We start from the raw sequence: 23,814 nt of genomic DNA on the forward strand, positions 1-23,814 counted from the left end.
CATCCTGGGCGGGATATTCTTTGTGTAGGGTGTAGGGCTCCCCCCTACCCTCTAAACGGGGGCGACTGCACCTGGTAATTGGGACAACCCAAAAATTCCCCCGCCCCATCCCGCACATTTCGAAATGGCCCCTAGGAGGCATTTTCGCCCCAATGGAGAAACCCCGGCCCACACTAGGATTCCAGAAGACAGGGAAAGGGGAAGGCCCTGTAGGTGGCAGGTTTAGGATGATGCCAAGGTCCAAGAAGAGCAGCACCTGCACCCCGTTTCCGGGAAACCGGGCCTTACAGCGGCCCCGGAACTAGCTTGTCCATATCCTTGCGGATTCCGACGCCTGAGTCAGAACACAACCCAGGTTTCCGTTCCCAGCAGAGCCTGGGTTCCCGGAGAGGGAGGAATGGCGGCCCCCTCGGCCCCCAAGGTCTCGGGAAGAGAAGGGTTAAGGCAGGTGGCCCACAGAAGCCCCCAGCGCCGCTAGAGGGACTATCTCGGTGGCACCGCCAGGGGCTGCGCGGTCACGTGGGGGCGAGGGCGGGACCAAGCGAGAGGCCGGCCAATAGGCCGCGCTGTCGGTGGGCGTGATAGCCAATAGGAGCAGGGAGAGGGGTCCCGGGACTAGGAAGAAACGGCGGCCGGGAGGGGGCCGCAGGGACCATGGGGCTTCTGACCATTCTGAAGAAGATGAAGCAGAAAGAGCGGGAGCTGCGACTGCTCATGCTGTATCCTCCCGGGCGCCGGAGCCGCGAGGGTAGCGGGGGGCGAAGGGGAGCGCGCCGGGTGGGCGGTGCCAGGCGCCCCCTGCTGGGCGCGAGGTGCGCGGCCGGCGCGTACCAACTGCCCTTTGTGCGTCACGCACGTGGGCCCTACCAATCGCCCCAGCGGGGGGGGGGGGGCTGGGAGGAGACCGTACCACCGGCTCGGGGCGGGGAGGACTCCGTTCCCAAGGCCGAAGGTGAGGGTCTAAAAGCGCAGAGGCTGGACCAGATGTCCCTATGTAGGGGGAGGGGGTCCCGGAGGCGACTCGGAGGCCACCACCCGGCGGTCGGGCTAGAGCGTGAGGTCGCTGTCCTCCCTGGCTCTGACCTTCCCCCCCCCGCCCCGCCTCCGAGGGTGCCAGGCCCCGGCCCCGCCCTCAAGGCCCGAATCCCCGGGGCGTGGGGCCCCGCCCTGCGATCCTAGGGGAGGTAGACGCCCCGGCTTGGCTTGTTTCTCCCGTGGGGCTCACGCGTGTGTCCTTGGCCGCACGCCGCGTCGGTATTCCCGCCCCCCCCCCCCCCCGGGCTGATGGCTTGTAGGCCCGAGGGCCCCGCCGACCTTCTGCGTCCCGCTAGCGGGAGCCTGCGCTCGTTCTCCCTTCTGGGTGCAGGGGCCGGTGCAGGGGCCCGCGGGGACTCCGCGATCCCGGGGCTGGGCGGGTCTCAGCCGGAGCTCCCCGAGCAGCGGAGAGAAGACCTTAAAGTGCGCGGATCACCTTATAATACTGAGGAAGAGGCACAGAGCCTTCACTCATCCAGTTAAACATTTACTGAGTGCCTTGTATGTATGTGCTAGGCACTGTCCTAGGGGCTGGGGTAGAACAGCAAAAGAAATCCTTACCGTCGTGGACGGTCTGTAATGCCATGGGGAGAAAGATGTTAACAAAGCAAATAGGTAAAATGTATAGGATGCATGGAGAAGAATGCAGTTTAAACAAGGTCAAAGAAGGCCACCATGAAAAAGTGACAGTTGAGTAAAGACCAGGAGGTGAGGGATGAACCATGTAGATGTCATCGCAAAATTTGTTTATGCAAAAGGAAGGGCAAATGCAAGGTTTGGAAGGAGGAACTCAACTGGTGTGTTCAAAGGAATGTCGAGGAGGGCCGTGTCCCTGGAGAGCGTAAGCAAGGAGAAGAGCACTAGATTATGACAGAGAGGACAACCGTCACCTCACGTGGCTTTTGGTTCTTGGCTTTTCCTTAAGAGGAGAAGTGCCCAGGAGAAGCATGATCTGGTTGCTGCACCACAGGCGAGATAGGATGGTAGCTTGGACCAGGACGGAAACAGTGAGGTGATGAAAGTTGGGGGACAGTTGATCCGAGGCCCAGCAGGCATTGCTGCTAGATTAGACTCGAGTGTGAGAGGGAGTGAAGTCAAGCCTGACTTCAGGATTCTGGCCTGAGCACTTCCAAAGAAGGAGGAACCACTTGCTGAGGAGGGGGCAGGGAGCAGGTTCAGAAAGATGAGAGCTCAGGTTTGGCCAAGCAAGATATCCTGAGACATCCGATAAGTATCCAGTTGGCAGCCGGATGATAGAGGGCCGGGAGTCCAGGGGAGCAGCTGGGTGGGATGTGTACATTTGGGCGTCACCAGCATAAAGATGGTATTTGAAGCTGTGATCCTGGGTGGGAGCGCTAAGAGATGAGCATGGGTGGAGGAGAACTGAGACAGATCTGGATAAGAGGTCAGGGCAGGGATCCCTGGGTGGCGCAGCGGTTTGGCGCCTGCCTTTGGCCCAGGGCGCGATCCTGGAGACCCGGGATCGAATCCCACGTCGGGCTCCCGGTGCATGGAGCCTGCTTCTCCCTCTGCCTATGTCTCTGCCTCTCTCTCTCTCTCTGTGACTATCATAAAAAAAAAAAAAAAAAAAAAAAAAAAAAAAAAAATTAAGAGGTCAGGGCAATGAGAACCCGGCAGAGGAGTAGAGGAGGGGTCAGGTGCTGATGATGGAGCAGGAAGATGAGGGCTGAGTACTGCCCTCCACCTGCCAGAGAACAATGTGAAGTCTTTAGGGATCTTGGCAAGAGCAGTTTCAGGGAAGCAGGGGGAGCAAAATCTCATGGGTCCAAGCAAAAGCAGGAGGACAGAAATCAGAGAGGGTGAGTAGGGACAACGGTTTTGAGGAGATTTGCTATAAAGGTAAAGAAAAAAAGGAGTGAGTAGAGGGGGAGAGGGATCAAGAGAGGGTATTGTTTGCTTTTAAGGTGGGGGAGACACCAGCTTGTTAGCTGATGGGAATGATCCAGTGGATGATGGAGTTGGGGTGTGAAGGAGGTAATGGAAGCCTGGGTCTCAGGAGAGCTCTGGTCACACTCATTCTACTGGTTTGAGTCACCTGGGGCCCCCTCCCAGCTGCAAGCACCTTTAAGGGTTGGAGTGACCCCGGGGGTGTTCTCTCCAGCTGCTGAACTCACCCATTTGTTTGCATACTCACTGAACAGCAAAGGGTTTGGAACTTTCCAGAAACGGGTGAGGGTGGCCACCTCCAGGTCCTTGCTCTTGCTGTTTGCTCTGTCTAGAATGCTCTTCCCTTAGTCCTTTGGAAAGCTGGCTCCTTGTAGTTTGGTCCTCAGCTCGAGACCCTGAGAGAGGTGCCCAAGCTAAAGGAAGCTCCTGCAATGACCCCCGCCCATAGCCTCTTAGTTGTATTTCTTACACTCACCAGGAGCTGATGGTACCTTGTTTCTCATTTGTTTGCACTCTATCGACTGTCTCCGCACTAGAGTAGAAGCTGCACAAGGGTGGGGACTTTGATTCTGGGGTACCCCCAGCACCAGAAGAGGGCCTGGCACAAAGTAAGTATTCAATAAATATTGTAGAGTAAATTAAGGAAACTTTAGTTAGGAAGAGATGATTAAAAAATCTTTATTTCTTGATTCTTTGCCATTTATCGTGAGCCAATAAATTGTGGGTCAGGCTCAACTGAGTCGATACAGTTGCTCAAGTGAGTCGATACAGGGTGGAAAATAACTTGTCCCCTTGTGATGTCACCACCCTGCAGAGTTCAGGGACTTCTCCTTAACCTAGTGCGCCCCAGCGGCCTAGACAATGCTGGCAAAACAACCATCCTCAAGAAGTTCAACGGGGAAGACATTGACACCATCTCCCCAACACTAGGCTTCAACATTAAGACCCTGGAACATCGAGGGTGAGCGGGGACCCCTCAGTGGGCTGGCCCAGGAGTAGGCAGAGAGGGTGGGTGAGGGGCCAGGCTGACCCTTGAGCCACTCCCTTCCTGTCCAGATTCAAGCTGAACATCTGGGATGTGGGAGGCCAGAAGTCCTTGCGGTCCTACTGGCGGAACTACTTTGAGAGCACCGATGGCCTCATCTGGGTGGTGGACAGCGCCGACCGCCAGCGCATGCAGGACTGCCAGCGGGAGCTCCAGAGCTTGTTGGTGGAGGAGGTGGGCAGGGTGCCTGGCCAAGCAGGCCAGACCAGGCCTCCATCAGCATCCTGGTGTACATACATGGATGGGTAAACACTCTCCTCAGTGGAGTCCCTAAGGGGCCTGTGACCCCAAAGGGACACCTAGGATGGGGTCTGTTTCTTCCCTGAGCCCTCACCATGTGCCCAGCACCCTTGGGGGCAGAGGCAACCTGTACACTTGGTCCAGGGTAGACCCACCATGCTGTGAACAGGACATGCTGTGAACTGAGACCTGGCTTCATGTCCCTTTGATGTCACTGCTTCACCACCCTCAGCTTCAGTTTCTGTACCTTGAATGGGCTTGAGGGAGGATGACTTGAGGCCCATTTATGAAGCTGTGGGAGGCAGTGGAGCCTGGCTTAGGAGTTGGACTCTTCATTGTGTAACCTCAGGCGAGACACTTAACTCTGTGAATCTCCATTTCCTCATTTCTAGGATGGGCTTTATAATTAGGGTGATCTTATAACTTATTATCTGGCCCAAAACATTTTCCTTGAAATAAAATTTGAGATTTATAGCTAAGTTGCAAAGATAGTGAAGAGATATCCCATATGCCTTTCACCCTGTTTCCCCCATGTTAACAGCACACGTAACCACCATGCATTTGTCAACACTAAGAAATTAGCATGGGTAAATTACTCTTAACTACAGATTTTCTTTGGATTTCACTAGTTTTTTTCATTAATACCCTTTTTCTGTTCCAGGATTTGATCTGGGTTACTATACTTGCTTTTAGTTGAAAAGCAGGACACTTTTAAGAATGAAAGAGGGATTTGTGAAAAATTATGCAGGGACAATAGCCATAAACAGGACTGCTTGGGGTACACAGGGATATGGCCACCTGATATAGTGCTAGCCACCTCCAGAGCATGTCAGGCAGGTCTAGTGAGATCATGGCTGTCCATGTTTGGCCCTGGCCTGTCACCTCGAGGCCCTATTTCAGGCCTAGATCGACCTACCTACATGGAGGGAGTCCCAGTCGGTAACACAAGGAAGTAACTGGAAGCAGAGGCAGAGAGTTAGGCCTGCAGGGTGGTGAACAGTTAAAGTGCTACATGAACTTGGAAGAGGGAAAGGTCACTTCCACCAGACCCCATAACCCCAGGATGGTTGCATTCTTTATGCAGCTCAGGTCATCAAATGGGAGCAGTCTAGAACCAGAGAGCTCAGGGATCTTCTTGTCCATCTTCCCCTCTCCATTTATGGCGGTAGGAACTGAGGCATAAAGGAGGGAGGTGCCCACTGGGCCCTTACCTAGGGCTCTCCCCCACCATGTGTGGCTGGACTCACAGACCGTGTCCATGTTGTCTGCCCTACTTGGTAGGGCCTCTCCTACCACCCTGGGGCCTTGCCCTGATTCCAGGTTGATCTCTGATCCCACCTGCTCTGGGTATTTAGAGGAGGGGCCGTGGTGCCCTCTGAGCCCCCACTCCCCACCCCCTGTTTCTCTCCCCCAGCGCCTGGCTGGAGCAACCCTCCTCATCTTTGCCAACAAACAAGACCTGCCTGGAGCACTGTCCTCTAATGCCATCCGTGAGGTGAGTCCAAGCCTTTGCATAGGCCTGTGGACAAAAGAGGCACATGTTTCTCTGTTAACGTATTTAAAAAGCATTTATTAGCTTCTCTTGTGTGGCAGGACCTATGCAGGACACTGGAGATTCAGTAATTAATAAGAGCTAGTTGTGCCCCACAGCCTGGGGGAAGGCAGACATGCAAACATTATCCTACAGGATAACAGCAGCCAACCAGTAGTGAGTACTTTTTCTGTGCCAGGCTCTGCGTGGATTAACTCATTCAGTTCCCACCCCAGCCTCCTGCAGTAGGAACCATTACTGTCATTCTGCAGATGGCGAAGCAGGTTTAGAGAAGTGAGCTAATGTGGTCAGGGTCACACAGTAAGCAGACAAACGGGATTTCAGTGCAGGCCTGTGTGACCCCAAATTGTATCCTGCCTCTTGCTCTAGAGCATGAGCACCAGAATGAGAAAGAATGGGGTTAGAATCTTCATTCTGTCACTTACTAGCTGTGTGAACTTAGGCACTTACTAGCTGTGTGAACTTAGGCACTTACTAGCTGTGTGAACTTAACCTCTCTGAGGCATTCTCAGTAAAATGGCCAACAATCCCTGGCTCTTTGGGCCCTAGGAGGAATGGATGAGAAGAGGATATTTGTGGGGCTTATAGCACAATGCCTGGATCCTAGCAGATGCTGGATCCTGTGTTGCTGTTCAGTTACTAAGGGGTAGTATTGGTGTGGTGTTGCACGGAGAGCCCCAGTGCCCTGATGAACTGACAAATCTTCACCAGGGGCCGGGGGAGACTTCTGAAAGCAGGCCCTTGAGGGAGGCACGGATTTCCCCTGGACCAGGAGAGGGAAGGGGGCTGTGAGTGGCAGGGCCCATGGTCACCGGGGCCCACCACCCTCTCCCACCTTCCCAGGCCCTGGAGCTGGACTCCATCCACAGCCACCATTGGTGTATCCAGGGCTGTAGTGCCGTCACTGGGGAGAACCTCCTGCCTGGCATTGACTGGCTCCTGGATGACATTTCCAGCCGCATCTTCACGGCCGACTGAACCACTCCGGATGCCCCCCACCCCACCTTGCAGTCCAGCCCCCTACCCCCGCCCTCATCAAGCACCATCCATGGGGGAACGGGAGTCAGCCAGCCTGACAAACACCCCCCACCCCACTCTGTAACCTGCTGCTGCTGCTGCTAGTACTGCCCACTGCTGCTCTGTGGCCAGCTGGCTCCCGTGGCTGGAGGGCTGCTGCCCTGGCTGTCACCCTGGCTCCTGACCCAGCCCACCTGCAGCTGCCATGCCAAGAGGAGAGGGCTGGGCCTGGGGTGGGGTGGGGGGTGGAGCTGCCTCTGCTGCTACCAAGGCTGTGGGCCTCATCCTTTGCTCAGCTGTGAGAATAAATCCTTTCTTGCCCTCAACTCCTTGTAGAGTCATTTGTTGATTCTACAGCATCACGAGGCCACCCGGAGTGCATGGTGTAGCAGGGCACTGATCATTTCGGTCAGAGGGTTAACTTCTGTGTCAGAGAGACAAAGAATTACAGAAGCTCAGGACAGGGCTGTAACTAATTCCATCTGGAAGAGTCCAGGCAGACTTCCCAGAGGAAGTGACGTTAAAGTTAGGCGTGAAGGGTAAGTAGAAGTTCTTTGCATAGAGCAAGGACGTGGACAGTTTACCAGAGCAACAGCTGTCCTCAGAGGAGTGGATAAGAAAAAAGGACACAGGGACTCCTGGGTGGCTCAGTGGTTGAGTGTCTGCTTTTGGCTCAGGTCATGATCCTGGGGTCCTGGGATCGAGTCCCGTATCAAGCTCCCCATGGGGAGCCTGCTTCTCCCTCTGCCCATGTCTCTGCCTCTCTCTGTGTCTCTCATGAATAAATAAATAAAAACTTAAAAAAAAAAAAAAAAAAGGAAAAGGGACACAGCTCCACATCGGGGCTCATGGCTTGCTGAATGGAATACAGGCTGAACTTGAGCTCCCGGTTCCCCACCATAGCCAGGTACCCTCTTGCAGTGGACTATCTACACCGCTGCAGTATAGGCAGCTTTGGCTCTAGCAGAGGGACCCATGTGGCCAAGAAACAACGCTCAAGGGCTCTTGGGAAGTGGGGAGGGGAAGAGGATGCAGGTGTGAGAGCATGTGAGCATCAAGCAGAGCTTGCTAACCGGGCAGAGCAGGGAAGAGTCCTCTGAAGACTAAGGTGCTCTCTGAAGCAGGGTTGTCATGCAGGTGGCCCAACAGGTGTTTTCACAGCACCCCCCTCTCCCTGCTCTGGTCCTACCAGTGGCTGCCTACTCTGTTGGATTCTGTTCGAAGCATTCTCCAGTATCATCGCATTGAAGAACAGCCCTAAGCAGGACAGACTCTCAGTATCCCGTCTACAAGGGAACTGAACCTCCAGGAGGGAGGTTAGGCAACTTGTTCAAAGCCACTCGGCTATGAAGTAGGGGAACTGGGATTTAGACCCAGCACATCGAGCCACTACGCCACACTATTCGAGGCTTTTGTGTCTCTGCTCAAAGCTCAGATGCCAGAGAGAGGAGGCCTAATGGGTCTAATGAGGAAAGAGTGGTTTTCCCAAGGAAAAGGCGAGGAAGAGACACCGAGATTTGCTCCTAAACTGGCACTAGAATCCCTTCTGGAGAGTACAGATAGGTGCAAAATGTGGGCTCTGTTAGGGTAGAAGAAGGGAAATTGATGTTGGATAGACAATCTTAAAATATAAACTGTCCTTCTGTGTCAAAAATTAAAACTGCCTATTCTGTTCTCTATGCTGGACAGACACCGTGGTCCCCATGCTACCCAAACCTTGTGGTGAGTGAACACGCCCAGGCCCAGAACCAAATCTCAGCCCTGCCACTCACTGGATGATGCTGAGCAAGCACCTCACATGTTTGTGCCTCAATGTCCCCATCTGCAGAAAGATAAGGCCCCCACCTGCTAAGGTTAGGACAAGGACCAAATGGGTGGGTCTCTTGTTGGTCACAAGCATCGTATAATGTTAGCTATAATGTTCATTATTTGAACCAGTAGGATCTTTTTTTTATTTTAAGATTTTATCCATTTACCCATGAGAGACACAGAGAGAGGCAAAGACATTGGGAGAGGGAGAAGCAGGCTCCCTGCGGGGAGCCCGATATGGGACTCGATCCCAGATCCCGGGACTACGTCCTGAACCAAAGGCAGATGCTCAACCGCTAAGCCACCCAGGCGCCGCTGGACTGGTAGAATCTCAAGCAGATCCATCCAACCAATGGGAACTCAGCCACCCACTGATCCAGATGAGTCACCCCAGGGTTCAAGTCCTCCTGGGGCCCATAGTACACAGCATCCTTGATTTATTTTATTTTTTTAAGATTTTTAATTTATTTATTCATGAGAGACACACACAGAGAGAGAGAGAGAGAGAGAGGCAGAGAGGCAGAGACACAGGTAGAGGGAGAAGCAGGCTCCATGCAAGGAGCCTAAAGTGGGACTCTATCCCCGGTCTCCAGGATCACACCGGGCGGAAGGCGGCGCTAAACCGCTGCGTCACCCAGGCTGCCTGCATCCTTGATTTAAAGTGTGAATTATACATGGTTAGAGACAAGAAAATAACAAGGTTGTACTCATTAGCAAGGCGTGTAGATGAGGAGTCTGAGCTGCGGCAGAACGTCTGCATCCTGTGGTCAACCCAGTGGGAATGTGGGGAGCCAGGCTGGCAGCTGTGTATTTGCAGCTTTCCTCTCTCCTGCTGGCTATGAGGACTCTTCTGTTTGTTTCTCCTGGTGATGGAAATGGAGTTGGCATCTGAAAGCTGGGGGACAAGCTGATCTAGATGGGAATGGGCTTGGAGGGGACAGGGTGAAAGAAGACAGAAAGGAGAGAATTGGGAGCTGCAGGGCCAGGGAGGGGAGGGAATGATGGTCAAGAAGACTTGGAGCCAGTCCTGCTGGGAGAGCTTGAGAGAGCAAAAATAATGTCTATAAGTGGCCTCTACGGGCAGCGGTTTAGCGCCGCCTTCGGCCCAGGGTGTGATCCTGGAGACCCGGGATCAAGTTCCGCATCAGGCTCCCTGCGTGGAGCCTGCTTCTCCCTCTGCCTGTGTCTCTGCCTCTCTCTCTCTGTCTCTCATGAATAAATAAATAAAATCTTTTTTTAAAAATTAAAAAAATAAAAATAAAAGGGATCTCTAGAGGTGTGTGTTGTTCAAGGGGACACCACCCCATCTAAGTCTCCTCCCAAACACCTCCTGGATAATCTACCCTATGTCTGAGCTTCCACCCGTCTCATTTGGGAGTTTCCTTTGTCTCTTTCTGGAAACTGGCAGTACGGTGCCCACCATAAGAGCGGCCGTGAGCACTTGAGCGCTTCACCCACGCTATCACTTTTAAACTTCACAACCTGGCTGTGGTGGTATCCATCAGAGTCCTCAACAGCTTGTCCCAGAAATGATCACAACTGCCTTCCGCAGAAAGGATGGTCTTGGGAAGATACTAAGATACTAACGCTGATTTGGGACAGCATCCTGATGGAGCTCTCAGGATGCCAGACATCAGGTTTGACAAACAGGGTGCCCAGAGGCTGGGCAGCTGAGCCCACAGCCAGCATTGCACATCATGAACAAATCAGTCCCCTTGCTAGGCACTGTGCACTCTGTTTCTCCCTCAAGAAACTCAAGAATTAGGCTTCTGGGGAGAGTCCTCCTCCCCTACCCAGGACTTGGGGCAAGGAAAGGAGCTGGCACCTTTGGATTCCAGGAGTAGGAGGCTGATGGGCTATACCTATTAGAGAACTACCTCCAAACAAAGATATGGTGCTAACAGAGAGGTGGGGGTGAATGCTGGACAGACCAGGAGGGGAAAGAAAGAAACATCCACTGCAGTAGATTCTTTTTTTTTTTTTTTAATTTTTATTTATTTATGATAGTCACAGAGAGAGAGAGAGAGAGAGAGAGAGAGAGGCAGAGACATAGGCAGAGGGAGAAGCAGGCTCCATGCACCGGGAGCCTGATGTGGGATTCGATCCTGGGTCTCCAGGATCGCGCCCTGGGCCAAAGGCAGGCGCCAAACCGCTGCGCCACCCAGGGATCCCCACTGCAGTAGATTCTATTAGAAACATTATAAACGTTCTAGAGAGGAGAAACTTAAGCTCAGGTAGTTAAGGGAAACTCATACAACTGGTAAGAAGTGTGACTTCAGAACCTGTGAGGCCATCCTCTTCTCTGGAGTTCTTTTTTGCTTCCCCTACCCTTGCAGAAAACATGAATTAGCGAATCCTACGGAAGGAAACAGGGAAATGATTTGGCTACATCTGCCACACACTCGGCACAATAAAAGTTGGGTGAGTGGATGAACGAAGGGGACCAGAAAGCAGAGGAGAAGTCGTTTGGACACGTTTGATGGGGAAAGCTCGAGCACCTGTCAGCTAAGTGATCCCACCTCCCCGGTTCTTTTTTTTTTTTTTTTTTCCCCCACCTCCCGGGTTCTTATCTCTTAAACTACCTAGTTCACGCCTTACCCGCCACCGAGAACTTTTTAGACGCTCCCTGGCCGCACGCCAAGGCCAAGGACTGCGCCGTCACTTGCGACCCGCTCCCTAGGCTCGAGGAAGAAGGGCGCAGGCCTGGGAGATGCGGGGCCCGGCGGAGACTGACCTGGAGGGGCGGGGGCGGCGTTGAGGAGGCAGAGGCCGGCGGTCAGCCCCACTCCAGCTCGGTTGCCATGTCCCGCCAGGCGAAGGACGACTTCCTGCGACACTACACAGTCTCGGACCCCCGGACCCACCCCAAGGGCTACACCGAGTATAAAGTGACCGCGCAGGTGAGGTGGGCCCGGGTGGGGACCTTTACCCTTTTAACAAGAGGTGGGGCAGTGTTTTACCTTAAGGCAAGGCGCCGCTGGTCGCTCCCTTTTTAGACGACAGAAATGGATTTCCCCTTTAAGGGGAGCCTGCGGGTAGAGCCCCGGCTTACTTCGGAGCGGTCCAGTGGAGCGGCCCTGGGAGGGCGCTGTCCTTTTAAAAGGGCTTGGACCGTAGTTCTTGGAGTGGGAGGGGCGGGTTCCCACGCCCTACGTGTGGCGTCAGCACTGCGGGCTGTGAATTTCTTCAAATTAGCACGGAAACTCTGGCTCCGTGCAAATGTTAGTTCTCCAGTTTCTTGGATTAGGTTTGTGTGAACCGCTTGGTTTGATATTAACATAAAAGCCCTTTTTTTTCTTTAGTTTAATTTTTAATTTTCTTTCAAAAAAACTCTATGACTTTAAAAATCCTTACAGCTTAGGGATCCCTGGGTGGCGCAGCGGTTTGGCGCCTGCCTTTGGCCCAGGGCGCGATCCTGGAGACCCGGGATCGAATCCCACGTCGGGCTCCCGGTGCATGGAGCCTGCTTCTCCCTCTGCCTGTGTCTCTACCTCTCTCTCTCTCTCTCTCTGTGATTATCATAAATAAATAAAAATTAAAAATAAAAATCCTTACAGCTCAAAGAGAATTTTAAAGAGTAAGTCAGAAAAAAAAAAAAAAGAGTAAGTCGGTCTGCAGCTTCGCAGTCAGAGCTGGAAGACAGAAAGAGTGAAGTTGATTATGGAGCAGTAACAACGTTATAGGCACATTTTACAGATACATAGGGGGAACCACGAGAAGGATTTAAAAAACAGTGTAAAAGAGTATCTGCAGAATGATATATAGGAGAGCTGGTTGGGGGAGACTTTTCACTGTAAATTGTTTATTACTTTTAGAATTTTAAACTAGAGGCACCTGGGTGGCACAGTGGTTGAGCATCTGCCTTTGGCCCAGGTTGTGATGCCAGTGATGCCAGGGTCCTGGGATAGGCCCCACATCGGATCCCCCATCGGGTTCCCCCGCAGGGAGCCTGCTTCTCCGTCTGCCTATGTCTCTGCTTCTCTGTGTGGCTCTCATGAATAAATAAATAAAATCTTAAAAAAAAAAAGAATTTTTAATTAGGCGACTATTAAATGGTACATTAATAACTATTAAGGGGAAGTTGCAAAGTGATTTAGGTGCAGAATCCTAGATGTTTAAAAGGAACTTTCCCTATTTCTTTTATGTCTTTTCCTTGTCAAATAAAAACAAGACACACATGCAGAAAGATAGTCCCTAAGAAGACTAGACTGGAGGGTGGCCAGGGACTGTACTCTTTTCTGATAAATCTTTCTGTTGGTTTTTTTTTTTTTTTTTAATTTATTTATGATAGTCACAGAGAGAGAGAGAGAGAGGCAGAGACACAGGCAGAGGGAGAAGCAGGCTCCATGCACCGGGAGCCCGATGTGGGACTCGATCCCGGGTCTCCAGATTCGCGCCCTGGGCCAAAGGCAGGCGCCAAACCGCTGCGCCATCCAGGGATCCCTTTCTGTTAGTTTTTAAACATTCATTACTTTGATATGTTTTTATTATAACTTTTAAAGAGAAGTAATTTTCCCTCTTTTACCATCCCCATTCATCTACCATCTTGGTGAGAATTAATGCCACTAGGTCCTTCTTTATCCTTGCATATAAACCTTATATTTAAAAGCAGTTATGTGTACCTAGTTTATTATTTACACACAGTCTCACAGGTCACTTGCTGGTATTCCTCAGTTTTTTGTTGTTTCCCCTTGTAAATTTTCTAAACCAAAACAGGGACGCCTGGGTGGCTCAGAGGTTGAGCGCCTACCCTCACGCCCAGAGCATGATCTTGGAGTCCCAGGATCGAGTCCCACATCTGGCTCACTGCATGGAGTCTGCTTCTCCCTCTGCCTATGCCTCTGCCTCTGTGTGTGTGTGTCTCTCATGAATAAATAAATAAAATATTTTTTAAAATTCCACAACATAATTTATGTAAGTAATGCACGTAGATCCTAAGTGTATAGCTCAATAATTTTTGTATATGGATACATCTGCACTGGCAGTGCTCAGATCAGGATATAGACATTTCCCTCCCCCAGAGAGTTTCTTTGTACGTTTCTCATCTATAGTCCTCCTCTCAGAGAGGTAACCGTTGTCCTGACTTCTGTTCCCCTAGATTACTTTTGTCTGTTCTTGAGCCTCATACAAATGAAATCATATACACAGCAAGTACTCGCTTGTGTCGGGCCTTTTTCCTTCTCTATATAATGTTTTTTGGAGTTTATCCATGTTGTTGCGTGTTGAAGTAGTTTGTTCTTTTTTATTGCCATGTGATGGTAGCCCCTTGTATAAATATACCACCATTTCTTTATTAATTTTCTTGTTACTAGACTTCTAGGTTATGTCTAAAAAAATGTTTTCTGTTTTGTTTTTTTTAATGTTTAGTTGTTACGAGTTGTATGAACATTCATGTGCAATTCTTTTTATGGACATGTGCACCCATATTTTCTTAGTATGTACCTAGGAGTGGGCTTGCTGGGTCATTTGATAGCTACAAGTGTAGTTGTCCTAGAAATTACCAGTTTTGGGGATGCTGTTTGCTGTTTGTCCTAGCCAAAGCAGACAAAATATTTAAAAGAAATTTTTCTTTTTTAAGTAGCTCTGTGGTTGGAAATTGGCCAAGTTGGTGGCTGATATTCAGAGCCTGATAACTTTTTTTTTTTGGCTTTTACCCCTATGCTAAATGTACCCAACGGGACAGGAAAACTTTCTAACATGGATAGATGGCTATGTCAGTCTTTTGATATCTTTTAGATGGCAATCCAATTCCATGAGGAATTAAAAACAGCTGTCCTTGTTTTACAACCAGATCTTCACAGGACCACAGATGTGGCTCCAGAAACAATTCAAAGGCTGTTGATCTTTTTTTTTTTTTTTTTTTTTACCAATCCCTAAACCTCCCCTATTTCTCTCCAAAGGCTTGTCCTTGTGCCTCTGAGAGGTAAGTGTGCTGCCTGGTCTTCTCCAGGAAATTTTACCTGGGTCATCTCTTTAAAATACCAACATCACGGCTGCCTGGCTGGCTCCATTGGTGGAGCATGCGAGTCTTGATCTTGAGGTTTTGAGTTCTGATCTCATGTTGGGTGAGATTACTTAAAAATAAAATCTGAAAAAAAAAATTACCAGTTTTCCAAAAATTACCAGTACTTTCCAAAGTACTGTTTTATACTCCCATTCTCACCAGTACTTGATATCATCGGCATCTTCAAATTTGGGTATGCTGGGCAGGTGGGCGTGTAATATCTTACTGGAGTGTAATTTGCATTTCTCTAATGACTAATGATGTTGAGCATATGCTTATAACCTTATTGGCCATTCAAACACCTTCTTTTGTGGGACGTGCCTACTCAAATATTTTGCTCAATTTTAAAAGATGAGTTGTCTTTTTCATATTGATCTGTAGGAGTTCTTTATATATTCTGGATATGATTTCTTTGTCAAGTATATATAATCCTCAATAGTTTTAAAACCTAGTTTCTTGAGATGCCTGGGTGGCTCAGCAGTTGAGTGGCTGCCTTCAGCCGAGGGCGTGATCCTGGAGTCCCAGGATCGAGTTCCGCATTGGGGTCCCTACATGAAGCCTGCTTCTCCCTCTGTCTGTCTCTGCCTCTCTTGGTGTGTCTCTCATGAATAAATAAATAAAATATATTTTTTGGGCAGCCTGGGTGGCTCAGCGGTTTAGTGCCGCCTTCAGCCCAGGGTATGATCCTGGAGACCCGGGATTGAGTCCCACGTCAGGCTCCCTGCATGGAGCCTGCTTCTCCCTCTGCCTGTGTCTCTGCCTCTCTTTCTCTCTGTCTCTCTTATGAATGAATAAATTTAAAAAAAAATACAATAAAATAAAAAATATTTTTAAATTTATTTTTTAAAAGATTTTATTTATTTATTCATGACAGAGAGAGAGAGAGGCAGAGACACAGGCAGAGGGAGAAGCAGGCTCCATGCAGGGAACCTGACATGGGACTCGATCCTGGGTATCCAGGATCATACCCCAAGCCAAAGGCAGCGCTAAACCGCTGAGCCACCCAGGCTGCCCTAAATAAAATATTTTTCAATCAATCAATCCATCAATCAATCTAGCTTCTTTTACCCAAGATATTTTAGGTGGAGTCTGTTGTGAAAGGCAAAGGCCAGGGTATCAGTTCTAGCAGTCCGTCTTACTTGTTATGTGATTTTTTTTTTTAATTTTTATTTTAACTGAGGTATAGTTGACATACAATATAATGTTAGTTTTAGGTGCACAGTATAGTGATTCAACATTTATATTCACTATGAATTGCTCACCATGGTAAGTGTAGCTGAGGGCAGCCCTGGTGGCACAGCGGTTTAGCGCCGCCTGCAGCCCGGGGTTTGATCCTGGGGACCCTTGATCGAGTCCCACATCAGGCTCCCTGCATGGAGACTGCTTCTCCCTCTGCCTGTGCCTCTGCCCCTCTCTCTCTCTCTCTCTGTCTCTATGAATAAATAAATGAAATCATTAAAAAAAAAAAAGTGTAGTTGACCATCTATCACCGTACAAAGTTATTGCAATATTACTGACTATATTCGTTATGTTGTACTTTTCATCCCTATGACTTATTTATTGTACAACTGGAAGTTTGTAACTCTTAATTCACTTCATTTATTTCCATTATCTCCTCTATCCACTTCCCCTCTGGCAACCATCAGTTCTCTGTATGTATGAGTGTTTCTGGTTTTGTTTATTTTGTTTTGTTTTTTAGATTTCATACATAAGTTAAATCAGATAATATTGGTCTTTCTCTGTCTTTTAAATAATTTTAAGATTTTATTTATTTATTCATGAGAGACACACAGAGAGAGGCAGAGACACAGGCAGAGGGAGAAACAGGCTCCCTATGGGGAGCCTGATGCAAGACTGGATCCCGGGATCCTGGGATCACGATCTGAGCTGAAGGCAGACGCTCAATCACTGAGCCACCCAGGTGTCCCCGTCTTTCTCTGTCTGACTTATTTCATGTAGGATAATACCTTCTCGGTTTATCTATGTTGTCACAAATGACAAGATTTCATTATTCTTTTTTTGGCTGAGTAATATTCCATTGCATGTATCTACCACATTTTCTTTATCCATTCATCTATTGACAGACACTTAGGTCACTTCCATATCATGGCTATTATAAATAATGCTGCAATAAACATAGGGGTGCATATATCTTTTTGAATTAGTGTTTTTGTTTTCTTTGGGTAAATATCCAGAAATGGAATTACTGGATCCAGTGGTATTTCTAATTTTAATTTTTTTGGAAACTAAAATGAGGTGATATTTCATTGTGGCTTTGATTTGTATTTCTCTGGTGGTTAGTGATGTGGAGCATCTTTTCATGTGTTTGTTGCTTATCTGTATATCTTCTTTGAAGAAACATCTATTCAGGTCCTCTGCCTTTTTTTTTTTTTTTTTTTTTTTTTTGCTATTTATTGTGTCTGTCTTTCTTTCTTTCTTTCTTTCTTTCTTTCTCTCTCTCTCTCTCTCTCTCTCTCACACACAAGCAGTGGCAGTGGGGGTGGCATGGGTTTGGGGGCAAAGGAAGAAGGAGAGAGAGAATGTTAAGCAGCCTCCATGCCCAGCACCAAGCCTATACAGGGCTCAATCTCACAGCCTTGAGATCATGACCTGAACCGCAATCAAGAGTCAGACACTCAACTGACTGAGCCACCCAGGCACCCCCTCTGCCCATTTTTACATTGAATTGTTTGGTTTTTTGGTGTTGAGTCATAGGAGTTCTTTACATATTTTGGATATTAACTCATTATCAGATCATTTGCAAAACGTGCTGTGTGATCTTGCACAGGTTATGTTCCCTCTCTGTGCCTCCACTTCCTCATCTGTTAAATGGGCGTGTTAATCGTGTCTGCCGCCTTGTGATCGAGGATAATTAAAAGGAGATGTTTGGAAAACTATCAAGTAGTCCATGCTATAGAATGTCATTTTCTAATTATTATGAATATAATGTAGTAAGTACAGGGTCTTCTTTCCAGCTCAGACCCCATTCTGCTCTTCGTGGGTCACAACCCCAGTAAGGCTTTCATCTGTGTTCAGGAGTGTTTGCCCACAGAAGCTTCCTCATTTAAGGAAGGAGTGGCTCCTGGGAAAGAACCTCATTCTTCAGAGAACTGGAGGTGCTTTGGTTTCCGAAGGAGATGCAGGGACTTGGCCCTTTGAAGGAAGTGAGGTAGCTCTTGCCTTTACCGCACACATGTCAGATTGGGCCGATAGAAGATTAGCATGGCCCCTGCACAAGGATGACACACAAACTCATGAAGGAACTGAGATAAAAGTTGGGCTGAGGACCAAGGGGTCTGGATGGGATCGGACAGATGAAGAAACTGGCATATGGTAGAAAAACTGCTTCAAGTTACACAAAGCCTTGAAGCCAGGATGTCTTAAAATCAGTGGCCAACAGCCAAAGTCCACTGCCCCTTTGAGGAGGGCCGGGAGGTACCTGGGGTATCCCTGGATTTTACTGGGTGATGGGGCATCGGATGTCAGTTCAGGTCTCACCTGGTTCTTGCCTTTCTTCCTCAGTTCATCTCAAAGAGGGACCCAGAGGATGTCAAAGAGGTGAGGCTTCTGGGAGGAAGGGGGACTTTTCCCCAATTCCAGATGCAATAACAGTGAAGGAACAGCTGGTAACTCCTTGATCCTGGGAGGAGGAGGAGGTGCTACATCCCAGTCCACACACACACACACATGCATGTGTGCTGGGGCCAGGCTGGGGGTGGGGAAAGCCTCTTTCTACTACCACTGGCCTGGGACAAGTGTCCTATCCCTCTTAGGTGGTGGTCTGGAAGCGGTACAGCGACTTCCGCAAGCTGCATGGGGACCTGGCTTACACCCATCGGAACCTCTTCCGCCGCCTGGAGGAGTTCCCGGCCTTTCCTCGTGGCCAGGTGTTTGGTGAGTGTTGATCTAGGTAGGCAGGCCCAGTATGGAGGGAGAGGTGGGCAGAGGAGACCCCTGCTGGTGGGAGCTGGATGGAGGAGCCACAACCCCTAGCAAAAACACATCTGGGGAGGGCCCTTAGAGCCTCACTTCCCACATGGGGAAACTGAGGCTCAGAGCAGCCCGCCTTTGGTGTGTGTGGGGCCCTTTAGCATCCCGTCTTCCTTAGCCCCATTTTCAGGACAAGGGAGCTAGGCTCAGGGTGATAAAGGGGCTTGGCCTGTAAGAGGCAGAACCAGAATTCCTCCCTAGGAGCTGGTGTCACCTCAAGATCTACGCTATCCAAAAACAGCATCTGTGAGCCAGATGCGGTGAGTCTGAGCTGAGGTGGCCAGATGGGTTGAATGCACACTGAAACTATTTCAGTAATTTTTGTATTGGTCACATGTTCAAATGAGACTATTTCGGGTACACTAAGTTAAGTGGAAGGTCTTATTAAAATGGAGTTAACCTGGGAGCACCTGGGTGGCTCAGTTGGTTGAGCATCTGCCTCTGGCTCTAGCAGTGATCTCAAGGTCCTGGGATCCAGCTGTGCCTCCAGGCCCCCACTCAGTGGGGAGTCTGCTTCTCCCTCTCCCCCCTGCCCCTCCCACCTGCTTGGGCATGCTTTCTCTCTCTCTCTCAAATAAATAAATAAAATCTTTAAAATAAATACATAAAATTAACCTGTTTCTTTTTAACTTGGCTACTAGAAAATTAGAAATTACACATGCCATGCGTGATGTATTGCTGGGGGACCAGACTGATCTGTTATCTGAATCTCTAGACTCACGTGAGATACTTTTTCACAGCAAGGTCAAGGGTTGCTGCTGGCAGGTTATGCAGGTATACAGCATACCCAAAAACTATGACAAAGGCGCATCTTGCTGTGTGACCTTGGGCAAGTCACTTTCTCTCTCTGAGTCTTACTTTCCTCCCGCTTCCATCAGAATGATCTGAAATTATTTCATTTCTTGGTGGTTGCCCATCTGCTTCTACTGTCTAGGATGTGAACCCATGGGACCAGAGACCTGGCTTTCCTCCCATTCACCTACTGAGCCTAGCACATTAGTAGGTGCTTGATAAATCTGGTAAACGGAGGACTAGGGAGTTTGGTCCCTGCTTACAAGGACCCCGCCCCCGCCCCCCAGGAGGAGCCGGGGAAGATGGGAGAACAGCAGCTGGCTGCTGGGATCCTTTCCTGCGGAAGCAGGGAAGTGACCCCTGTGGATCACTGCTTCTCTTCCCACCCCTTGTTCTGGGGGGCTGCAGGCCGGTTTGAGGCCTCAGTGATTGAAGAGCGGCGGAAGGGGGCTGAGGACTTGCTTCGCTTCACTGTTCACATCCCTGCACTCAACAACAGCCCCCAACTCAAGGAGTTCTTCCGGGTATGTGTCCCTGCTTGTCCCTCCCCAGCACCTGGGAAGCCTGCCTGCCCACTAGGCTGCACCCCAAGACACCCCCCACCCGGTCCCTGTCTTTCTCTCCTGCAGGGTGGGGAGGTGACCCGGCCCTCTGGCATATCCAGAGACCTGCACATCCTGCCACCCCCTCTGATCCCCACACCGCCTCCAGAGGAGCCCTGGTTGCCACAGCCACTCCCTGCAGAGAGGAGAGGCCTTGAGGAACTGGAAGTGCCAGGTATGTTGAGGTTGGGGAGGGAGCCAGGACTGGCGGGTCTGGGGGTGATGGAGGGCATGCACTTGCTGCTCACTGAGCTTAGGAAAAATTCTGGGCTATGTCCCAGCTCCTCTACCACTAAGGTGCTGAGAAGCTCTAGCCAGGCCACTTTCCTTCTCTAGGCTTTAGTGTCTTAATCTGTAAGAGGGGTGCCAACCCTAAGAGTAGGCTTGTCCATGCCCTTGGGTGCCACAAGGAATTAGTGAGAAGGTGATTCCATTTTGAAAGCTAGGAAATGATAAGGGCAGGCATGAATGTTCCCGATGATGTGTTCCACAGTGGATCCCCCACCATCCAGCCCTGCCCAGGAGGCCCTGGATCTCCTCTTTAACTGCGGGAGCACCGAGGAAGCATCCACTTCCCCAGCCCGAGGCCCCCTCACAGAGGCCGAGCTTGCCCTCTTCGACCCCTTCTCCAGGGAAGGTAACGAGCTGGGGCTAGCAGAGGGCAGAGGGGGGCTGAGGTAGGGGCATAGAGGATGGGCAGAGCCACCACCTAGCTTGTGTAGTGCTTGGGTAAGTCCTAGAAAGGTGCCCCATGACAGGCAGTTGACAGCCTTGGTGAGAATTGGAAGCAGACACCCTGGTGCCAGGACCCATGAGCTGGCTGCCCCTGGACAGTGCAAGCCTGGAGGAAGGAAAGGGAGATCTCAGGGACAGGTAGATCTTCTCCCTGAGAAAGCTTTGGAACAAGCAGGGATCACACTGTCTTGGGGGAGGGTCGGAGTTCCTTCAGTTGGAAGCCCAAGGGAGGGGCGTCCTGGCCAGCTCAGGGTGGAGATGCAGATCCTGAAGGCAGGAGAGGCCTGATGGTCAGGGGGTGGGTGAGGCTTGGGCCCAGAGGGCAGCACAGGACGCCCTGCAGCAGCTGCTAGCACATGGGGGCACCCCAGACCTAGCATGGAAGCCGGAACCGCCCTCCCCCACCCTCCCTCCATCCCCCCACCCCACAAGGACGTCTGGGTCCCGACCTCCTTGATAAGATCCAGGGGAGCTGAGAGTCCCAGGCTCTGAGACACTGGACCTTTAAATTCTTCAAGTCTCTGGCTTTGTGCTTATTCCAGCTGGGGTGTTGAAGTGGCTCCTCTGCTTCAGGATCATCACGAAAGGGTTTCAGTTTGGAATCCTCCAATATTTTTAAGCCCATTTTATTGGCTTTTCTTCTTTGCCCTTCGGGGACCTCCTGGGGCAGCCTCTCAGCTTTGTGATCAGTGACAGGCATTTGAGTTCATTCACCCCAGATCAGTTCCAAATCGGGACCTCAATCTTCCATCCAATGTTCAGCTCCACACCACCACCCTGCTCGCCTGGGAGGAGTATCCTTTTACTCTTCTGGTTCTGCTTCCTCCCGTCCCTGCTCCTTCGGCCTTTCCCCAGCTGGGTTGGGGGAAGAAGAGATTAGAGAGAGAAGGTGGGGGTGGTGTCACCACGCCTGCCTGCCTTGCTCTAGCTGAAGCCCCAGGGGTGTGTGGTGGTCAGATGCTTGGAGAGGAGCCTGTCGTGGCTCCTAGAATGTAGCTCCCATAACACATTCCTTCAGCCCATAAGAAAGCTCCCAAACTCTTGTCCCGCCAGAGCCTGGAAGTGCAGTTTGCTCAGATGCTGCCTCATCTCCCTGCCCCATTGTTTGGGCACCTCCAGCAAGTCCCTCACTATCAGAATCCTCCAGGCAAGGAGCTGGCACTTGTCTCTCTCTTCAGCACATATATTGAACGCTTGTAATCAATGTTTTACGGCATCCCAAGAATACTTCTGCCTTTGGCTCCGTGAGCAACACAGGGAGGGCTCTATGTCCAGCTGGGAAGTGAGAGGTCATCTTTCCCACTTGCAGGAGGCCCCAGTCTCTTCATGGGGTCACTTGGGTGAGGTTGGAGAAATGCCACCCTTCCCTCTCCAGGCCAGTGGTGTGCCATGGTGCTTTCTGTTCCAGCTCCTTCCCTTCAAAGGCCTTTTCACCAAAGATGGGCCAAATCTCTAGCCTTCTTTTGTGTAAGCTGCAGAGGGGAGTTTGGCCACCCAGTCCCGGGGTACGTAATGAGACCTTCTCTCTGGGTATCTGGTGAGGATACCCACCACCCACTATCTTCACATTTGTGTCCTCAGCTGATGTTGTAACACCTGAGATTCTCTGAATCTATTATTTTACCATTCCAAGGTTTGGAGCATTTCTACCCTTGGCCTGGCTTAGTTGGTCTAGCATCCTTCAGATGGAATTCTTGAATTTATAGATAGTCAAGAGGGAGGGAGGCCCAGTGACCCAGACCTCACAAAACAATGTTAATACAAAAGAATTACTGAAAGAATTGGGAAGGTAAAATTGTTTTTTACAAAAGCACAGGAAGGGATCCCTGGGTGGCGCAGCGGTTTGGCGCCTGCCTTTGGCCCAGGGCGCGATCCTGGAGATCCGGGATCGAATCCCACGTCGGGCTCCCGGTGCATGGAGCCTGCTTCTCCCTCTGCCTGTGTCTCTGCCTCTCTCTCTCTCTCACTGTGTGCCTATCATGAATAAATTAAAAAAACAAAAAAACAAAAAAACAAAAGCACAGGAATTCTACCAGTTAAATACATCATGGCTAGTCTGTTTGGTACAAATGGATTTTGAACTGCTCAGGCTCTGCTTCTGTCCACCTGGGGCAGGTTGGTACCTTGCTGGGCAAGAGAAGTCTGGGGATGGATGGCAGGCCCTGGGAAATGGAGGACAGTGTGGCCTGAGCCCTCCACATCTGATCATAGAAAGTTCAGGCCCCAGTCCAACCCACATGGGTGAGCTGGCAGCGATGGAGGCAGAGCCTGAAAGGCTGGACCAGGAACCCTGGGAGCCTGGAGGGCAGGAGGAGGAAGAGGACGAGGAAGGACGGCCCGTCCCTGCCTATCTGAGCCAAGCCACAGAGCTTATCACCCAGGCTCTTCGGGATGAGAAGGCAGGTGCCTACCCTGCAGCTCTGCAGGGCTATCGGGATGGCGTGCATATCCTGCTGCAGGGAGTTCCTGGTGAGTATGGATGGGAAGGTGGAGGGTCAGGCCTAAGCTTTCAGATGGTGGAGTGAAAGGAAGGGAAAATGAAAGACTCAGAGGATCAGAATTTCTCTTCACTGACCAACTGTGTAACCTTGGGCGGTTTCTTTACCTCTTGGGGCCTCAATTTTCTTATTTGTAAAATGGGGAGAATAGCTCTGATTCCCAGGGAGGTAGAAAAAGACATGTGTTGGTGCTCTGTGAACTGTAAGGGGCTAGACCAGGGGTTTTGAACCCAGAGACCTCCGCTGAGCCATTTTCTTTCCACAGGTGACCCGTCACCTGCCCGCCGGGAGGGTGTGAAGAAGAAGGCGGCTGAGTACCTGAAGAGAGCAGAAGAAATCTTGCACCTGCACCTGCCCCAACTCCCATCTTGAGAGGGAGTGAGCCCCTACCCAGGACTCTAGCTTCAGCACTGCCAGCTACTCCCTTTTACTCTCCCTGGGGCCTGGCCCTATATCCTGGTCTTGTAACTCTGGGGGTCATTTCTGTGTGTAACTGGACCAAGAATGACACAAATAATGAATTCAAAGCTCCTTGACCACACCTGCCTCTTTGGAATCAGGACAAAACATTTCTGATCCTGCCTCTT

The 23,814-nt window shown here is 50.4% G+C and overlaps 2 protein-coding genes, 1 long non-coding RNA gene and 1 pseudogene across 10 annotated transcripts; 3 read left to right on the forward strand and 1 right to left on the reverse strand.

Annotated features, from left to right (window-relative positions):
- Window positions 1–350: 350 nt before the first annotated feature.
- ARL2 (ARF like GTPase 2) lies at window positions 351–7,123 on the forward strand. Of its 5 annotated transcripts, none has more exons than XM_072789834.1 (5): window positions 351–719; window positions 3,794–3,904; window positions 4,000–4,162; window positions 5,643–5,723; window positions 6,624–7,123. In XM_072789834.1, exons 1-5 carry the CDS (start codon window positions 655–657, stop codon window positions 6,756–6,758), a joined length of 555 nt encoding a protein of 184 aa, XP_072645935.1. In that variant the 5' UTR covers window positions 351–654; the 3' UTR covers window positions 6,759–7,123. The 5 variants fall into 5 exon arrangements, with proteins under 5 accessions (XP_072645935.1, XP_072645934.1, XP_072645938.1 ...); XM_072789833.1 differs by having other exon boundaries at window positions 383–444; window positions 3,758–3,904; XM_072789837.1 differs by having other exon boundaries at window positions 559–719; window positions 4,000–4,217.
- A 1,919-nt stretch (window positions 7,124–9,042) lies between these two features.
- LOC140612406 (uncharacterized) lies at window positions 9,043–11,723 on the reverse strand. Its single transcript, XR_012013638.1, has 2 exons — window positions 11,205–11,723; window positions 9,043–10,962 (listed from the first exon to the last, which is right to left on the reverse strand). It is a non-coding gene; the product is annotated as an uncharacterized lncRNA (long non-coding RNA).
- On the forward strand, window positions 11,248–23,763 carry SNX15 (sorting nexin 15). Of its 4 annotated transcripts, none has more exons than XM_072789826.1 (8): window positions 11,248–11,506; window positions 18,133–18,168; window positions 18,384–18,504; window positions 19,801–19,916; window positions 20,022–20,169; window positions 20,488–20,631; window positions 22,845–23,198; window positions 23,493–23,763. In XM_072789826.1, the coding sequence occupies exons 1-8, from the start codon at window positions 11,408–11,410 to the stop codon at window positions 23,597–23,599; spliced, it is 1,125 nt and encodes a 374-aa protein (XP_072645927.1). In that variant the 5' UTR covers window positions 11,248–11,407; the 3' UTR covers window positions 23,600–23,763. The 4 variants fall into 4 exon arrangements, with proteins under 4 accessions (XP_072645927.1, XP_072645928.1, XP_072645924.1 ...); XM_072789823.1 differs by having other exon boundaries at window positions 11,254–11,506; window positions 22,941–23,198; XM_072789827.1 differs by lacking the exon at window positions 22,845–23,198 and having other exon boundaries at window positions 11,250–11,506.
- Window positions 17,787–17,884, forward strand: LOC140613693 (U6 spliceosomal RNA; annotated as a pseudogene).
- Window positions 23,764–23,814: the final 51 nt, after the last annotated feature.

This window comes from Canis lupus, chromosome 21 (genome assembly GCF_048164855.1).
Source record: "Canis lupus baileyi chromosome 21, mCanLup2.hap1, whole genome shotgun sequence".
NCBI classification, from domain to species: Eukaryota; Metazoa; Chordata; class Mammalia; order Carnivora; family Canidae; genus Canis; species Canis lupus.